The sequence below is a fragment of the Coregonus lavaretus genome (assembly GCF_964263955.1).
Source record: "Coregonus lavaretus genome assembly, contig: HAP1_SCAFFOLD_8240, whole genome shotgun sequence".
In the NCBI taxonomy this organism is placed as follows: Eukaryota; Metazoa; Chordata; class Actinopteri; order Salmoniformes; family Salmonidae; genus Coregonus; species Coregonus lavaretus.
The window spans coordinates 1,694-22,064 of record NW_028161376.1 but is presented as its reverse complement, the minus strand read 5'-3'; the positions used below and the strand labels follow the sequence as shown (position 1 = coordinate 22,064).

The following is a 20,371-nucleotide window of genomic DNA, read 5'->3' as shown; positions in this document are numbered from 1 at the left end:
TCTCTCTCTCTCTCTCTCTCTCCTCTCCTCTCTTCTCTCTCTCTCTCTCTCTCTCTCTCTCTCTCTCTCTCTCTCTCTCTCTCTCTCTCTCTCTCTCTCTCTCTCTCTCTCTCTCTCTCTCTCTCTCTGTCTGTCTGTCTGTCTGTCTGTCTGTCTCCTTAATCTGCAGGACTACTGACTTGCCTCGCTGCACATCACTAACCTCACTGCCCAGCCAGCCTGGCCCTCCCACTCCCTCCCATCCTCTTGTCCTGCATCAATGACTGTGTCCCAAATGGCACTATATTCTCTAGTCCTGGTCAAAAGTAGTGCACTATATGCCATTTGGGATGTAGATAATGTCTCCCTAGGACAGTGCCATCATGCCAATCCTAACCCTAACCCTTTTTAAATGGCTCTGGCCATGTGGTGAGACCAAGTAGACCAACCAGGGCTGGAATCTGGAATCTGGAACGTCTTTCTCTCCCCTCACTCATTCTCTCTCTCTCTCTTCATCTCATTCCTCCCTCATTCTCCCTAAACCTTCCTTCCTCTCCCTGCAATGTCCTGTCTTCCCTCACTCATTCTCTCCCTCCTCTCTTCCTCCCCTTCACTCATTCCCTCCTCCTTCCTCTGCTCCTTCCTCTTCTCCTTCATCTCCTTCCTCCTCTCCTTCATCTCCTCCTTCCTCTTCCCTTTCATCTCCTCCTTCCTCTTCTTCTTCATCTCCTCCTTCCTCTTCTTCTTCATCTCCTCCTTCCTCTTCCTCCTTCATCTCCTCCTTCCTCTCCTCCTTCATCTCCTCCTTCCTCTCCCTTTCATCTCCTCCTTCCTCTTTCCCTTTCATCTCCTCCTTCCTCTTCTTCTTCATCTCCTCCTTCCTCTTCCCTCCTTCATCTCCTCCTTCCTCTCCTCCTTCATCTCCTCCTTCATCTCCTCCTTCATCTCATCCTTCCTCTTCTCCTTCCTTTCCTCCTTCCTCTTCTCCTTCATCTACTCCTTCCTCTTCTCCTTCATCTCCTCCTTCCTCTTCTCCTTCCTCTCCTCCTTCCTCTTCTCCTTCATCTACTCCTTCCTCTTCTCCTTCATCCACTCCTTCCTCTTCTCCTTCATCTCCTCTTTCCTCTTCCCCCTTCATCTCCTCCTTCCTTTCCTCCTTCATCTTCTCCTTCATCTCCTCCTTCATCTCATCCTTCCTCTTCTCCTTCCTCTCCTCCTTCCTCTTCTCCTTCATCTACTCCTTCCTCTTCTCCTTCATCCACTCCTTTCTCTCTCCTTCATCTCCTCCTTCCTCTTCTCCTTCATCTCCTCCTTCCTCTTCTTCTTAATCTCCTCCTTCCTCTTCCTCCTTCATTTCCTCCTTCCTCTCCTCCTTCATCTCCTCCTTCCTCACCTCCTTCATCTACTCCTTCCTCTTCTCCTTCATCTCCTCCTTCCTCCTCTCCTTCATCTCCTCCTTCCTCTTCCCTTTCATCTCCTCCTTCCTCTTCTTCTTCATCTCCTCCTTCCTCTTCATCTCCTCCTTCCTCTCCTCCTTCATCTCCTCCTTCCTCTTCTCCTTCATCTCATCCTTCCTCTTCTCCTTCATCTCCTCCTTCCTCTCCTTCTTCATCTCCTCCTTCCTCTTCTCCTTCCTCTTCTCCTTCCTCTCCCTGCAAATGTGTCTCCTTTCTCTCCTCCTTCCTCTCCTCCTTCCTCTCCCTGTAAATGTCTGTCTCCTTTCTCTCCTTCTCTCCACCCCTGTTTCCTCCCTCTGTGTCCCTCACTCATTCTCCTCCTTCCTATCCCCCTGCAGTGGCGCATGAACACTTGAAAGAGCGGGGTCTGTTTGGGTTGCCCCCTCCCCCTCCTGGAGCCAGCCCTGCTGAGTACTACCACCTGATGGCCAGCCACCGTAACCCCTACGGAGAGCTGCTGATGCAGGGGGGTGGGGCGGCAGCTGCACACCTGCCAGACTACATCACCCCCATGGATGGTGAGTTAGACTGGGACTACACAGAGGCCCACTCCTCTTTACTGTATGTCTGTTGTATCTTCAGAACAGGTTTATACTGTCTGTGTGGGAAGGGGTGGAATTGTGTGTGTGGGGGGGCATGTATGGGAACACAGTCCCAAAAGTGAAATAATCTTTACAAGTGTATTTGAGCTAAATTCCTGGTGATTTACAGTGGTCAGTTCACAGACTTTGCCAGTTCCCAGACGTCCATCCTTGGAAGTGTGTGGGTACGAATTGTAACATTCATTTTAGGGGAAAGATTTTATTTGTGTCCCCTGCCCCTTACTCTGTGGGCATCAGTGTGTACTGTAGGCCTATAATATGGTGGCATTTTTATTGGAAGGTATGTCACTTTTAAAAGCAACATGAGATTGCAACAACCTCACCTTAGGAGAATGATGAAATCCAGATCAATGGAATTGTAGGCAGCAGAACATAAAAAGGCTTTTATACATTTTTCATTTCAAACAACTTCAAAGGGCGGGCCAGAAGCCCTCAGGTACTGCAACCACAGTATAGGTTCAGTAAGTATTTCCCTCTCTCAAGTCTGTGCCAGGACATTCCATAAACAACAGACCTGATTGTACTGAGATGACATTTACTGGAGGAGGTTGCTCATTCAGAGGGGAGGAGGGGGACAAGGGGGGGAGGGGTGATGCAGAGGGCACCTGGGTCAGAAGTATGTTTAATGTAATGAATGCCTACTTCCATCCTCAACTACCTCTGTCACCTTAAAGGGTAGTGGTGTCTAGGGAGAGACTGATTATTGTACACAGGGATAGTGTTACAGTACAATAGCATTACCCATTAGGCTATAGTGTAGTGTGACGGAACATGACATCAAAACCACCCTATACAGAAGCTTGGATATCAAACAAGTTCACTGTGTTCATATAACAGATAGGTTCAGATTAGGACAGGCACTGATATTCCCTTGCCTTTTACTGTATTGCTGCATGACATTTACAGGAATCCCGACAGACGTTAAGGCAATAGGAAATACTGTAGGCCCTTATCCATCATCAAATGAGGCTCACAGCTACCAGTGTTTCTACTGTAGCTACTACCACTACTGCTTCCTCGGCCGATAAAACACACAACTCACCCCAGCGATGTCGCCTCAAGCAGCTCACCCTACGCTCCAAACACTCAGAGAAGGTGAGATCAGGCCCCTCTACTCAAGGTGAAGGATAGGATTTGATTTGACACACAGACAGTGAGTTTTGCTACCTGTCCTGTACAAGTTAAATTATTGCTCTGAGCCTAGTCGGTCTACCTGGGTGTGCAGTGAGAGAGTGAACATTGTCCTCCAGTCTCTGAGTTGTACAGCATCCAGCAGGCCGTGGTTCTGAATGAGCTGTTGTGTTGCATTGTGTCTGGGCCAAGCTTCTGCTTGCTCAGGCCAGCCAGGGGCATGCAGCCAAAGGCCTCAGCCTGCTGTGCGTAGAAAAACTGTCATAACTTAACTCCCAAACAGTGAAATACACTGTGCAGACCTCTCTGTAGCCCAGCTCCCAAGACAAAGGCTGTGTACTGTATGATGAATTTGGCTTGTTAGTAGTGTAATATCTATGTTACACAGAGAAACAATGGACCTTAACTACCAGGAGAACAGAGTTTAAATAAGACCACAGCCACTTTGGCTCATACAGCTTCTCCACCACTGAAGTCATAGTCCTCCTCATAGTGAAGTTAAACCCAGCACAGATAGATTTGGCAATGTTAACATATGTTTCCCATGCCAATAAAGCCCTTAAATGTTTAATTGAAAATAGATACATCCCTCTGTCTCTCATAGTGAAGTTAACCAGAGAGATACATCCCTATGTCTCTCATAGTGAAGTTAACCAGATTGACACATCCCGCTGTCTCTCATAGTGAAGTTAACCAGATATATACATCCCTCTGTCTCTCTGAACTCAGCCAAGGAAGCCTGGCCAGAGCAGGCTGTGAATGTGAGAGCCAGCCTTACCTAGTGACATGGCCACTCAGGTCTCAAGGCCAGCCCAGCCTCTGGAGGAGGAGGGGTCCAATCCACACACACAACCTAGCAGTCGGTCGTCCATACACACACCTAGCAGTCGGTCGCTGCCTGGTGCCTGGCTTGCTGACATAAATCACAGGGGGAAAAAGGAGGCGAGGGGCTGCGAGGGGAGGGGGGACGAGGAGAGGTGAGGTGAGCGCCAGGCCCGGCTTTCCATTACCTCATTTATCAGGGGAAGTGGCACATTAATAAACACATCTCCCCTGAGGTGAGCCGCTAACACAGATAAATAAGGCTGCCATTTCTGAATGGCTTGTTCCAGTCACTGAAACTATAGAACCATTAATGCAATGTAAATACTAAGGGCTAAATTCACCTTTTCTTCTAGAATGAACCTGAGTTAGTAACTAGTTAACTACTGCTAAATTACAACACGTATTCTCCAACGCGAACCCCCTCCCCCGATCATGTGCTCGAGTTCTTTAACAGCTCATGTAAGACATTTATTTATATTAAGTCTCATAGCATAAATATCCCCTGAGAGACAGTGGTGGAGTCCATATCAGGGCTGGGGTCAATTATTATTTAAAAGTGATTTTCATTTAAAATAAAAAAATTGACAAGTTTTTTAATAAATAGCTTCCACTCCTCAGTTTATTGAGAAGTCATTGAAAATAGACACCTTTTTTTTTTAAATTGTTGTTATTTAAGTTTACTTCCTGAATTCACTGCCTTTAATTCGAATTGACCCAAGCCCTGGTCAATATGTCCCAGGACGTTTCGGAAAGTCCCAAAGCACTAAAACTGAGTACATGTGTGGTACTTATGGGACTGTATTGGAGATACTATTTAGAAATGACAGTTAGCCATTAGCTTCTGCTAAGAATAATGGCACAGGAAGCAAGAATGTTATTCTCTGTGGTGGTAGCCTGAGTTTGATCAGCCGAGGCACTGTTTGTGTAGAGCTGCTGGTGCAGTGCCTGGTGTTGGCACCACATGTTATTGAGCCATTATGGGATATCCGTTGCAGTGCCTTTGGTTATTACCCCACAGGTCCTAAGGACACTGTTGGTCTGGACCGGCTCCACTAATACCACTGCTAATGTCTAGCACCTGTTGAGCCCTGAACAACTGGCTGACTGGCTCTCCTGCTGATATCACTGGCGCCCTAGAGCAACAGACACCAGAAACACACCGATTACATATTACAGGAAATTAGAGAATAACCAGCTTTATGAATTTAATCTGTGATTTGGTGTATTATTAATTTTTTCAAAATGCCATTATCCATACAGTTTATTCTTCAAATATGTTTAAACAGCTGGTTACAGTAACTACTGTACCTGGCTGGTAGCAAATTATACATAGTGGCAATTTTCATGAAGTAATTATTGGATAGTTATTACGTAATTATCATCCTACATTGTCATTTTTCAAAGTAAGACCAGGTAGCTTAGGGACTTAAAGAATAAACTGTGACAAAATGTACATTATAAACCATGAACATAAGAGCGATCAAAAACACTTTGCATACATTTCAGTTGAAATCAATTCTCTAAATTGGCCTCATTTACCAAAGTGAAGTACAGAATGTTTTCGATCTCAGTGAGATTTTTATCTGATTAATTAAAGTACATTATTTAGGCTTAGATTTATTATCCTTTACACTGAATCTTAATGAGGTCACCGTGGCCTATGTTTGCATCCCAAATGACACCCTATTCCCTACATAAGGCTCTGGTCAAAAGTGGTGCACTATATAGGAAATAGGTTGCCATTTAGGATGCATGGATTTTGAAAGACACCAGAGCTAAGATCTTTTCAAACAGAATAGAAGCCGTTTGTTATGCGCATTTTGTTTTATTTTAATTCTAGGTCGTGTACATTGAAAATGTGTGTCACTAGGGCTCATTAAAGAAAGTTGTTTGAGGATTGTTGCTTTCGGTTTTTTATTTCCATCTTTCATCTCCATCCCGTATCTATCCTCTGCTTTATTTCCTTCCCCTGCTATAATTCTAGCACCGGATAAGAGATGAGTTTATTTTACTGCAACAATATCTTCTGCCAGGCTCGGTTTCCATCACCTCAGACAAATTGTTTACTGTATTAGCTGGGAATCAATCTTGAGCACTTATTGATAGTGCTGCTCTATTTCCAGGGGGTTTGGGTGTCGGAGGGAGGCTGCGTTAGCATCCATCACACAGTCCCAGGTTGGGCTAGAGGCTGGGCTGGGCTGGAGCGTTCCTCTAGGTCTGTCTCTCTCTGTAACTCCAGAAATAGCACAGAGTTGGGCAGGGTAGGATGGGATGGGGAAATGACACAATGATAGTGAGAAAGAAAGATTGACTCAATAGATTTATTTTTGCCTATATTAAATTATTTTAAAAGTTGCAAACATTCTTAATATCTCACAGTGGTAAAGTGGGTGCCCTCCCTTAGGGAGAGAGAGAGAGACACTGGGCTTTTGACTTGGCTTGGAGTGAACAATAAGGGGGATAGGTGTAGGGGCAGAAAGCAGGTTACAGGGCATAAAAGTTTAAACTGATAGCCATTATAGATCACGCATGTTGTGGATATACTGTATATATATATATGCAAACTACGACAATAAGTCTCTGCATACTTCAATCAGATGCAACTTGGGAGATATAGGCAAACTATGCCCAGCTGAGAGGAGAAGTTCAAAGGTTGTCAGACTAACGGTCTGTATGTGTCTGTGTTTCTTTCTCTTCCTCAGTGTCACGGTTCTCCAGTCCCAGACTGACCCCCAGGCTGAACAGAAAGCGAGCCCTGTCCATCTCTCCTCTCTCAGACGCCAGCATCGACCTGCAGACCATGATCCGTACCTCACCCAACTCTCTGGTGGCCTACATTAACAACTCACGCTCTAGCTCGGCAGCCAGCAGCTCCTACGGACACCTCTCTGTTGGAGGCATCAGGTACCCTAGCCAGTAACTAGTCAATATGTAGTAATAACTGATTGTTCAAACTATTGATATAAGAATGCTTGGATAGGGTTAACTGATATACTGGTCACATGAATATGAACTCCACTTAAGTCACAAAGTTATACATGACTTGGACTTTTACGGTGACCGTATCAGAGCCACACCGGCGGTCACGAGTCATGACGGCAGTCAAATTCCACGTGACCGTTTAGTCACACTAATTAGGCTTCTCCAAGCTCTGATGCTGCTGACGGTCATTAGTAGCCTACCAAACTTGCTAACTGCCTGGTACTCAGCACTCTATTGTCCCTCTAATCACTCTGACGTCAATGCAAATATAATCGAAAATCTAATCAAACACTTCATGAGAGCCCATGAGCTCATGTTGCGCAACATTTTTATAGGCTATGCAATTGCGTGAGAAAACAGAGTGATGGCCTCTATTAAAAAGACGAGGATCCCATCAGCTTTTTATAGGTTAAGCCTACTATATATTTTTCTCATCTTTCCTAATATTAAGCACATTGCTTCTCTTTACAACAGGACTATAGCCTACCTGGCTGGCATGAAAATGAACCACGGGAAAAGCGTCCTCCATTCGCTATTTAAGTGCATAGATGACATGTATTTTTTTCCGCTACCCCTGTTTCAACATAGGTGCATGATAATGGTCCATTCTAAATCTAAATAAATTTCACACATATATTATTTAGTATATGTAAAGACAAGATTAAATCAAGAATAGTATGATGGGTGACAATATTAGCCTATCACTTGTGAATGATATATTATCACTTGTGAATGATATATTATCATTTGTGAATGATGCCCAGCTTAAGGCAAGAAACAGCGCACGCTTTTTTTGGCAACTTGTTCTAATCATAGTCCCACGCCTCATGTAGCCTAGCCCATAGGCCTATACAGTGCATTCGGAAAGCATTCAGATCCCTTGACTTTTTCCACATTTTGTTACGTTACAGCCTTATTCTAAAATGGATTAAATAAATAAAAAATCATCATCAATCTACACACAATACCCCATAATTACAAAGCAAAAACTGGTTTTAAGAAATGTTTGCACATTTCTTACAAATAAAAAACAAAAATACCATAAGTATTCAGACCCTTTGCTATGAGAATCGAAATTGAGCTCAGGTGCATCCTGTTTCCATTGATCATGAGATGTTGAGATGTTTGAGATGTTTCTACAACTTGATTGGAGTCCACCTGTGGTACATTCAATTGATTGGACATGATTTGGAAAGTCACACACCTGTCTATATAAGGTCCCACAGTTGACAGTGCATGTCAGACCAAAAACCAAGCCATGAGGTCGAAGGGATTGTCCGTAGAGCTCCGAGACAGGATTGTGTCGAGGCACAGATCTGGGGAAGGGTTCCAAAAAATGTCTGCAGCATTGAAGGTCCCCAAGAACACAGTGGCCTCCATCATTCTTAAATTGAAGAAGTTTGGAACCACCAAGACTCTTCCTAGAGCTGGCCGCCTGGCCAAACTGAGCAATCAGGGGAGAGTGCCATGGACAGGGAGGTGACCAAGAACCCGATGGTCACTCTGACAGCCCGCTTGTAGTTTGCCAAAAGGCACCTAAAGGACTCTCAGACCATGAGAAACAAGATTCTCTGGTCTGATGAAACCAAGATTGAACTCTTTGGCCTGAATGCCAAGCGTTACATCTGGAGGAAAACTGGCACCATCCCTACGGTGAAGCATGGTGGTGGCAGCATCATGCTGTGGGGATGTTTTTCAGTGGCAGGGACTGGGAGACTAGTCAGGATCGAGGGAAAGATGAACGGAGCAAAGTACAGAGAGAACCTTGATGAAAACCTGCTCCAGAGCACTCAGGACCTCAGACTGAGGCGAAGGTTCACCTTCCAACAGGACAACGACCCTAAGCGCACAGCCAAGACAACGCAGGAGTGGCTTCGGGACAAGTCTCTGAATGTCCTTGAGTGGCCCAGCCAGAGCCCGGACTTGAACCCGATCAAACATCTCTGGAGAGACCCGAAAATAGCTGTGCAGCAACGCTCCCCATCCAACCTGACAGAGCTTGAGAGGATCTGCAGAGAAGAATGGGAGAAACTCACCAAATACAGGTGTGCCGAGTTTGTAGCGTTATACCCAAGAAGACTCTAGGCTGTAATCACTGCCAAAGGTGCTTCAGCAAAGTCTTTTTTTATTTTATTTTTTATTTAACCTTTATTTAACCAGGTAAGCCAGTTGAGAACAAGTTCTCATTTACAACTGCGACCTGGCCAAGATAAAAACAACACAGAGTTACATATGGGGTAAAACAAAACATAAAGTCAAAAATACAACAGAAAATATATATACAGTGTGTGCAAATGTAGCAAGTTATGGAGGTAAGGCAATAAATAGGCTATAGTGCAAAATAATTACAGTTAGTATTAACACTGGAATGATAGATGTGCAAGAGATGATGTGCAAATAGAGATACTGGGGTGCAAATGAGCAAAATAAATAACAATATGGGGATGAGGGAGTTGGGTGGGCTAATTTCAGATGGGCTGTGTACAGGTGCAGTGATCGGTAAGGTGCTCTGACAACTGATGCTTAAAGTTAGTAAAGTACTGAGTAAAGGGTCTGAATACTTATGTAAATGTAATATTTCAGGTTTTTTCTAAAAACCTGTTTTTGCTTTGTCATGATGGGGTATTGTGTGTAGATTGATGAGGGGAAAAAACTATTTAATATGTTTTAGAATAAGGCTGTAATGTAACAAAATGTGGAAAAAGTCAAGGGGTCTGAATACTTTCCGTATGCACTGTATGTTTTGATAAGGTTTGTATCATAACTAAAGTGGCCAACTAACTTCTTAAAATGAAGCACATTAATCCACTTTACAAAACGGGTGTAGAGCCTAACTGGCATACATACACAGCACGTGAGTTTCAAGTTTGGGGAAGATAGTTTTTACCATAAAAATGCACCTTTGTGATAAAAGCATTACATGCATAATCGCATTTGTGGTCACTTTTGAGAATGGTGTTTTCCTGCTAATGGAACATTCGCACTTATAGCCTACTGCTGTGTGCGCATTGCTGTGCTTATAATGTGAAGAAATGGCCTAATAGTTTATCAACATTTTTAGCTAAACGTTCTCATCTGTTGCGTCAGGCTCATTGCTTAAAACAGGTTTTTGATGCTAGTAGTTGTATTAATTTGGGATCTATCGCATCCCACAACGGTCCCAGACTATGTTTGGAATATTTGTTTCTCGCACAGAATAGAATATGTCAACTTTTGTACTATGGGGGATAGTAGATTGACATAGGCTAGTAAATGTGGACAGTTCCTCCATTATCTTCAATATGCGCCGCGGAATAGGATAAGGACACGCACAGTTGCGTCCCCGATGTGTCTGTCTTCACTTGTAGCCTGTAAGAAAGACCCGATCACTTGACAGAGAACCATGTGAGTAAGAGGTGCTTCATCACGGAGTTATAATTATTATATTCAGCCCAAGGGCACAACGGCCACTTTGGCTGCAAAAGGCAAGGATTTTTTTTTTCTTTCTGAAATAGACTACATTTTCTTCATAAAATGTCTAAAATAAATAATGGATTTATTGTGATGTTGTAGGCTATATTACATGGATTTATTCGACTTTTTTAAATGTAGATGTTCCGAAGGTCTGCATCAGTGGCTTGTAGGCTATGCGTGGAAGCCAGGAGATGCTAAATGTGTTTATGTTTATTAATGGTAAATTACTGTGAGACCGGCAGTTATTTGCTTGACAATCACTGGCTGACAGAATTTCATGACCGCCACAGCCTTATTCATGGCTGACAAAATGTAATGACCGCCACAGCCTTATACAGTTGAAGTCGGAAGTTTACATACACTTAGGTTGGAGTCATTAAAACTCGTTTTTCAACCACTCCACAAATTTCTTGTTAACAAACTATAGTTTTGGCAAGTTGGTTAGGACATCTACTTTGTGCATGACACAAGTAATTTTTCCAACAATTGTTTACAGACAGATTAGTTCACTTTTAATTCACTGTATCACAATTCCAGTGGGTCAGAAGTTTACATTCACTAAGTTGACTGTGCATTTAAACAGCTTGGAAAATTCCAGAAAATGATGTCATGGCTTTAGAAGCTTCTGATAAGCTAATTTACATAATTTGAGTCAATTGGAGGTGTACCTGCGGATGTATTTCAAGGCCTACCTTCAAACTCAGTGCCTCTTTGCTTGACATCATGGGAAAATCCAAAGAAATCAGCCAAGACCTCAGAAAAAAAATGTTTGACCTCCACAAGTCTGGTTCATCCTTGGGAGCAATTTCCAAATGCCTGAAGGTACCACGTTCATCTGTACAAACAATAGTACGCAAGTATAAACACCATGGGACCACGCAGCCGTCATACCGCTCAGGAAGGAGACGCGTTCTGTCTCCTAGAGATGAACGTACTTTGGTGCGAAAAGTGCAAATCAATCCCAGAACAACAGCAAAGGACCTTGTGAAGATGCTGGAGGAAACAGGTACAAAAGTATCTATATCCACAGTAAAACCTGAAAGGCCGCTAAGCAAGGAAGAAGCCACTGCTCCAAAACCGCCATAAAAAAGCCAGACTACGGTTTGCAACTGCACATGGGGACAAAGATCGTACTTTTCTGAGAAATGTCCTCTGGTCTGATGAAACAAAAATAGAACTGTTTGGCCATAATGACCATCGTTATGTTTGGAGGAAAAAGGGGGACCTTGCAAGCCGAAGAACACCATCCCAACCGTGAAGCACGAGGGTGGCAGCATCATGCTGTGGGGGTGCTTTACTGCAGGAGGGACTGGTGCACTTCACAAAATAGATGGCATCATGAGGAAGGAAAATTATGTGGATATATTGAAGCAACATCTCAAGACATCAGTCAGGAAGTTAAGCTTGGTCGCAAATGGGTCTTCCAAATGGACAATGACCCCAAGCATACTTCCAAAGCTGTGGCAAAATGGCTTAAGGACAACAAAGTCAAGGTATTGGAGTGGCCATCACAAAGCCCTGACCTCAATCCTATAGAAAATCTGTGGGCAGAACTGAAAAAGTGTGTGCGAGCAAGGAGGCCTACAAACCTGACTCAGTTACACCAGCTCTGTCAGGAGGAATGGGCCAAAATTCACCCAACTTATTGTGGGAAGCTTGTGGAAGGCTACCCGAAACGTTTGACCCAAGTTAAACCATTTAAAGGCAATGCTACCAAATACTAATTGAGTGTATGTAAACTTCTGACCCACTGGGAATGTGATGAAAGAAATAAAAGCTGAAATAAACCATTCTCTCTACTATTATTCTAACATTTCACATTCTTCAAATAAAGTGGTGATCCTAACTGACCTAAGACAGGGAATTTTTACTACGATTAAATGTCAGGAATTGTGAAAAACTGAGTTTAAATGTATTTGGTTAAGGTGTATGTAAACTTCCGACTTCAACTGTACATGACCATATATGACCAACATTGGGTTCAGGTGAAAAGTAGTGACATTTTAGTAATTTAGGAGACGCTCGATTTACAGGAGCAGTTAGGGTTAAGTGCCTTGCTCAAGGGCACATTGACATATTTTTCACCTAGTCAGCTTGTGGATTCGAACTAGCAACCTTTTGGTTACTGGTCCAACACTCTTAACCTCTAGGCTACCTGGGTTGAAAGTGGAACTTTGTGTCACCGTTGGAGATCAGTGACATATCTCTCATGTGTTTTATTGTCTTGTGTTCCAGTCCGTCCTTTACGTTCCCCCACCACATCAACCCCATGGCCTACCAGCAGCTCCTGTCCCAGCAGAGAGGCCTAAGTGCATTCGGCCACACCCCTCCCCTCATCCAGCCCCCGCCCACCTTCTCCAGTCGCCAGTCTTCCCTGGGTCTCTCTTCTCTGCCCCCCTCCTCACACAACCACAACAATGGCTCACAGTCAAAGGTGAGACTGCTCTTCTTTGGTAATGGTGGTGTGCAAACCAGCTTTGATGTGTGAAGACTTTTTCCTTCAGTTTGTCAGTCTTCTTCCTGAACTGTACCTAAATTGTCCGGTACGAGGTAGATCTTCTCATTATCCATAACCGCCAAATGTGAGCCTTGCCCTGTGGCCTTCTGGGAATTCTGGTATTGTGTGGGATGCTCTAATCCAACCAGCATTACATCTACAGCTGTACAATTTTCTTCTGTTGTTTGCGTTCTCAGTAAACTTGTTTTAAGATGATTTAAAACATCAGTACTGCAGTCCCCTTCCCTCATCCATTGTATACATCCACTGTGGTTTGTGGTTCTCTCTGCCAGTGCATTTATTATCATACCATTCACTGAAATGCCCCTTCTTAAGGTAAACTCCATACCAATGAATAAAGGGATTGGGGACATTAAACCCTCATTGCCCCAACCCACACGATCCCAACCCCACGGTTCTGTTTCAGCCCACAGTAAACACAGAGGGATACTGAGGAGAAACAAAGTCTTCCTCTGATTAGGAACATTTTGCTGTGGTTTAGTGCAATCACAGAATCACAGTCTAGCATGACTATTCAAACCAACTGCCAGATACTGCCTATGTCAGCTTATTGTGAAGCATTGACTGTGTAGGTGGTGGGGTGTGCCTTCTCTTTTCTCTAAGGTTTCTCTAGGATTCACCTGGTTTACACTGAAGCCTCAGGCAGTGGGCTCACTGTAGATGGATGGGATGTTTCCATACTGTACTCCACCCTCTCATCATAAAACACTCTAAATTGTTTAGTCTCTGTGGTGGCTCACCTCTGATATATGAATGTCTATTTGACTCTAGCCCTCTATTAACCCCAATCTTTTCTTTTCTTTACATTTCCTTTCTTTTCTTTTCTTTTCTTCTATCCACTCCTCTCTTCTCCTCTCTCCCCTCCTCTCCTCCTCTCCTCTCATCTCCTATTCTCTCCTCCACTCCAGAACACATGTGGGGACTCGGCAGTGAGCAGTACAGTCAATCCCATGATCACCAAGAGGTCAAAGGTGAAGACAGAGGTGGAGTGTCCGAGGCCGCTGTCCCCATGTTCTCCGGTAAGAATCAGATAAGGATCTACTACTTTATAAATCAGTTGTTATGATGAACCTTGTTGCCCTGTACAGTAAGTGAAACGTATGGGTTGATAGGATCTAAAGAGAATGACATGTTGAGGGCAATGAAAAAATGATCAATTCTTTGCAACTGATGATTAAAAAACAGCTTCCTTTGCTTCCTTTCCTCTGCCATTTCCTCCCCAAATACTCCTCTGTGCTGAATTGACACAGACCCCTGGGAACCAGCCAGTCCCCTGACCCCCTTTCTTTCTCTGCTACGGCTGAAAGAAGAAAAACTCTGTGTGATAAGAGCTTTGCATCCATTCGTTTGTTCCGCTCTCTCTTCTTTTCTCCCTGGCCACTGTAAACTGTGCCACAGCACTTCATTTTAATGAAATATTGGCCAGACTTTATTGTCATCTGAGGTGCTTTCTTTCTCTCTCTCTTTCTCTCTCTCTCTCTCTCTCTCTCTCTCTTTCTCCTCTCTCTCTCTCTCTCTCTCTCTCTCTCTCTCTCTCTCTCTCTCTCTCTCTCTCTCTCTCTCTCTCTCTCTCTCTCTCTCTCTCTCTCTCTCTCTCTCTCTCTCTCTCTCTCTCTCTCTCTCTCTCTCTCTCTCTCTCTCTCTCATCTCTCTCTCTCTCTCTCTCTCTCTCTCTCTCTCTCTCTCTCTCTCTCTCTCTCTCTCTCTCTCTCTTGACAAATTTGCGCCCTCCTCTCCGACTCAGAGGCAGGTTTGGGTTTGTGCTTGATGCATGGGGATGGCGGTGCGCACAGTCGTCTTGGGGCCAGTAGAATTGATGAAGATAGTGGCGCGGTGCAGAGATAAACATGCTGCAGTCAGCACATTGGAGCAGGGAAGGGTGGGAGGCTGGCGCTGTGGAGAGAGAGAGAGGAGACCAGGGGATGGGCTGCACGTCACACAAACATACACACACACAGCCTGCAGGCCTGGGAACTGTCAATGAATCCCTGCCTGGCCAGAAAAAAATTTACGCATCTGTCTGTTACATGTACATTAGTCACTCTGTTCCTCCAGACAAGTCAATCTGGGCTATCTCGGATAATGTCAGGGTATCCCCTCCCCACATCAATAACAGTAATAGTTGAAGTGTTGTTGAGTAGAATTTCAGCAGGAGGGTTAATGGCTTGTGTTGGGTTAAAATAAAAAAGACATCTTTCCGTGGACCGTAAGAAAGAATGGACTATAAAGTCTTCTTCTTCTCTTTTCTCGTGTTCTTCTAACTCTAACAGGATCATCTAGGTGGGATGCTGGACCTGAAGGAGGACTTGGATAAAGATGAATGCAAGCATGAGCCAGAGATGGTGTATGAGACCAACTGCCAATGGGAGGGATGCTCCAAGGAGTACGACACGCAGGAACAACTGGTCCATGTAAGGAGAGGACGGGGACGGAGGGACAGGAGGGGATGGGGACAGGGACAGGGGACAGGCATCAGACAAGCGTTTCCTTTTTGTTTAACTAGCTCAGAAAATGTCCCTGCGTGTTTTAAAACAACCAACCTGGAGCCGGTTTCCTAAAGAGCATCTTAAGGCTAAGCTAATCGTTAGAACCTATGGACTCTGGTAGTATGTTACCTGTGGCTCTAATGATGAAACCTGGCCCAGGGCCAAGAGCAGAGGAAGGTCGCTATCTAATGAGTGCGTGGTGAGAGAGAGGAGGTCTGCCTGTCAGTGCAGCTGGAATAAGTCCAGAATAAATCCCATTGACCTCTAGGTCTATATGAGCTCCCTAACCTCTGACCTCTGACCTTTGAAGCCCAACATAAAGCCGTCCTGCCAGGAACACTAAACCCCTAAACCCTCCCTGATTTAGTCTCCACAGTAACCTCTAACAGACTAACAGAGTCCATATTTTAGTGCTGCCTAAGACTGAGGCTTGTCAATAGACTTCAACTGGGGTCCTGTTTTATTATGCTTTCCTCCAGATAGTTACTGAGAGTCAAATGATTCCTATAGATACTGAGAGTCAAATGATTAATATAGATACTGAGAGTCAAATGATTAATATAGATACTGAGAGTCAAATGATTAATATAGATACTGAGAGTCAAATGATTCATATAGATACTGATAGTAAAATGATTAATTGGTTGTTCACATAAGTAAGCTTAGCTAAGTGTTTAGCTTCCATGAAACTGGGATTGTTTTACTCTATTGGACTTTTTGGCATGTAGAGTCTTGGTCGAGCAGGGGCATTCCAGGCCGTCAGTGAAGCAGAGAGAGGGGGGGCAGACAGAGAGAGAGACAGAGAGAGAGAGAGAAAGGAGAGAGAGAAAGAGATGGGGGGGGGGCAGAGTGAGAGTGAGAGAGTGAGAGTGAGAGTCAGAGAGTGAGAGAGTGAGAGAGTGAGAGAGAGAGCGAGAGAGAGAGAGAGAGAGAGAGAGAGAGAGAGAGAGAGAGAGAGAGAGAGAGAGAGAGAGAGAGAGAGAGAGAGAGAGAGAGAGAGAGAGAGTGCACTGTGACACAGAGGAGCTCAGACTATGGCCTCCATTATCTGTCCTCATTGTTTCACTCAGTCACGACAGTTACACTCCAGCTGAACATTAGACCTCTCTGAGATCCTTCCTAATGATAGGCACACACACACAACACACACACCCTCATAATGATAGGCCAGGATGGTTTAGGTTAGGCAGTTACGGACAAAGAGCTGCTTGTCTGAGAGAGCAGTCAACGCACGCTCAACCACCATGTGTCTTTGGCTTAATTATCATGGGCCAGACATTAAACCAACAAGTAGGGAGCGTAGCCTAAGGAATATGCTGGCATTTAGCTGCCACAATGATGGTCCTTGTCACTGATGTGTGTGTGTTTGTGTGTGTGTGTGTGTGTGTGTGTGTGTGTGTGTGTGTGTGTGTGTGTGTGTGTGTGTGTGTGTGTGTGTGTGTGTGTGTGTGTGTGTGTGTGTGTGTGTGTGTGCGTGTGTGTGTGTGTGTGTGAATGCATACATGCCTGTTAGCACTATACTCTTGCAAGGAAAAAAGTAACTTTAGTTGCTGCAGGTTTGAAACCCGAGCATCCTGTTAGTTACCTGGTTGTTCGTAATTCCTGATGTTCTCAGGGTATTAAGTCAATTTCTACAAATGGGTTCATCAAGGGATCCCAAGAAACAGTGGTTTGAGTTGTAATCCCTCCACACTCACTGGGCCCCTGCACTCAAACACTACAGCCCTAATGAGGGAATGCTTACAAGTGCACAATACCTGTCCAAACCCATTCGCCCTAGGCTATGCACGCCAGCCAGCAGGATACCACATCAATCTTGGATAAGAGAGTTGGAAATCCGTCACAGGGCAATTCCATTAAATTAAAGTGTTGAAAGGCTGCACCTCTAGACACATACAAACAGAACGGAGCAAAGGAGCATTTGCCTGTTTGACGATTGATTTAATTTCCCTAACCGTAGAATCCCTCTTAGGGAGAAAGTAGACTAGTGGAACTCATCTATCAAAGACAAACAGCGCCACATGGCAAATTGTGCGTACCTACAACACAATCACGTCTTTTTCTTCACTGTCTGACAAACGGAAAGTAAACTGCAAACTTTGATTGATGGCGTTACTCCTAATTTCTTTGATAGGCAAATGGCTGCTCTGCCTTTGAAACAACCTGAAATTGACTTGTTCTAACAGACTTCTATCACAGAGAAAACCTCTGTCTCCTGTTGATAGTGTGTTTGCATGTTTTCTAAGTAGTAAAATTACACTCAATAACAGATAGAACAGAACACAACTAGACACCTAATAAAAAAGACAGTTCAATCACAGACAACCTCAGAGGGACTTCAGTGGAGAGAGAAACATTAGAAGTTACAGGCCCTGCACAGAAAGAAAACCTATCCCTTTCCCCCTAGGCACTTCATGTAGATTTCATATAATTACTACAATTGAATTACTATTGCTTACACCTATCTAATCCCTTAGATCGACACAATTGTCTAGGGAGTAGGGGCTAGGGGTTGTTACTGGACTGGTCCGTAATCTCACAGGCTGTAGAGATCCAGAAAGTCTCATCCGGGCATGTCTCCCTATAGCACATCAATAACGACCATATCCACGGGGAGAAGAAGGAGTTCGTGTGCCGCTGGGATGAGTGCTCGCGGGAGCAGAAGCCCTTCAAGGCTCAGTACATGCTGGTTGTTCACATGAGGAGGCACACAGGGGAGAAGCCACACAAGTGTACCGTGAGTAACTGATCGTTGCCAGGCTCGGCCTATGCTGAGCATTTGCCTCTCTAAACACTTGTAGAGTACACCGTCACACACACACAAACACACTCACTGAGAATCACACACACACATGGGCTTTTCTCAATATTTCACTTGATCATTCTAGAAAAGGAAGAAAGATGGTTCATCGTGCTTACAGAATGAACAACATTACATATTCTCATAGAGGATCTCCCTAAGCTGGTTAGTAGGGTGGATGTTAGTGGTTTCAGATGTAATTACCAGTATATCATGTAAGTAAAGAAGTGGAAAGGGCAATGGTTCCTTATTACAGTAAGACCTAGATATATCTTCTACAGTACTGTATTGTAAGTCCCTCATGTACAACATCTAAGACTTTGCTCTCTTCAGGCCAAATCCTTAACTTTTCGCATAAATCATGCACTGATGTCAAGGGGAGATTTGTTTCTAAAGTTAGGATTGGTGACTATTTACAGTGCTTTCGGAAAGTATTCAGACCCCTTCACTTTTCCACATTTTGTTACGTTACAGCCTTATTCTAAAATTGATAAAATTGTTTTTTTCCCTCATCAATCTACACACAATACCCCATAATGACAAAGCAAAAACAGATTTTTTGACATTTTTGCAAATTTAAAAAAAATAAAAAATGGAAATATCACAAGTATTCAGACCCTTTACTATGAGACTAGATAATTGAGCTTAGGTGCATCCAGTTTCCACTGATCATCCTTGAGATGTTTCTACAACTTGATTTGAGTCCACCTGTGGTAAATTCAATTGAAAAAAATTCAAGTATTCAGACCCTTTACTCAGTACTTTGTTGAAGCACCTTTGGCAGCGATTACAGCCAAACTCCAAGTGGGCTGTCATGTGCCTTTTACTGAGGAGTGGCTTCCATCTGGCCACGCTACCATAAAGGCCTGATTGGTGGAGTGCTGCAGAGATGGTTGTCCTTCTGGAAGGTTCTCCCAACTCCACAGAGGAACTCCGGAGCTCTGTCAGACTGACCATCGGGTTCTTGGTCACCTCCCTGACCAAGGTCCTTCTTCCCCGATTGCTCAGTTTGGCCGGGCGGCCAGCTCTAGGAAGAGTCTTGGTGGTTCCAAACTTCTTCCATTTAAAAATTATGGAGGCCACTGTGTTCTTGGGGACCTTCAATGTTGCAGAAATTTGTTGGTACCCTTCCCCAGATCTGTGCCTCAACACATTCCTGTCTCGGAGCTCTACGGACAATTCCTTCGACCTCATGGCTTGGTTTTTGCTCTGACCTGCACTGTCAACTGTGGGACCTTATATAGACAGGTGTGTGCCATTCCAAATAATGTCCAATCAATTGAATTTACCACAGGTGGACTCCAATCAAGTTGTAGAAACATCTCAAGGATGACAATGGAAACAGGATGCACCTGCGCTCAATTTCCAGTCTCATAGCAAAGGGTCTGAATACTTATGTAAAGAAGGTATTTCATTTTTTTAAAATAAATTAGTAAAGAAAATCCTAAAACATGTTTTTGCTTTGTCTATATGGGGAATTGTGTGTAGATTGATGAGGAATTGTTTTTATTTAATCCATTTTAGAATAAGGCTGTAACGTAACAAAATGTGGAAAAAGTGAAGGTGTCTGAATACTTTCCGAATGCACTGTATATGCCTCCACACTAGAGTGTAATTCATTACACAATAATTGCAAAGATCATCTTTATAAAAATTAAACAGAATTGGAAAACAAGGATAGACGTGAAATACACTGGACAAAGATCCTGTGTTTGACTGCTTCTGTGTTTTCCTTTCTCTCTTTTGCAGTTTGAGGGCTGCTGTAAGGCCTATTCTCGCCTGGAGAATCTGAAGACCCACCTGCGGTCTCACACAGGGGAAAAACCATATGTGTGTGACCACGAGGGATGCAACAAAGCCTTCTCTAACGCCTCGGACAGAGCCAAGCACCAGAACCGCACACACTCCAACGAGGTGCACACACGCGCACACGCGCACACACACACACACTTCAATGAGGTCCTACTGGAGCTGCCTCCCAAACACCACCCTATTCCCTTCATAGTGCACTACTTTTGACCAGGGCCTTGGTCAAAAGTAGTGCACTATGCAGGGAATAGGGTGCCATTTGGGATGCAGACAAGCTCCCACACTGCACAGCACTGCAGCTCCATTCTGCCCTGCCAAGACTTCAGATA

At 44.1% G+C, this 20,371-nt stretch overlaps 1 protein-coding gene across 1 annotated transcript; it reads left to right on the top strand.

Moving 5' to 3' along the window:
• Nucleotides 1-1,686: 1,686 nt before the first annotated feature.
• Nucleotides 1,687-20,147, top strand: LOC311120765 (zinc finger protein GLI2-like; the record flags this gene model as incomplete). Its single annotated transcript, XM_084195341.1, has 7 exons — nt 1,687-1,954; nt 6,697-6,898; nt 12,665-12,863; nt 13,856-13,966; nt 15,218-15,358; nt 18,021-18,170; nt 19,983-20,147. Coding segments are annotated over 7 exons (1,236 nt in total), but the record flags the coding sequence as incomplete, so codon positions are not given.
• Between the last annotated feature and the right edge of the window lie 224 nt (nt 20,148-20,371).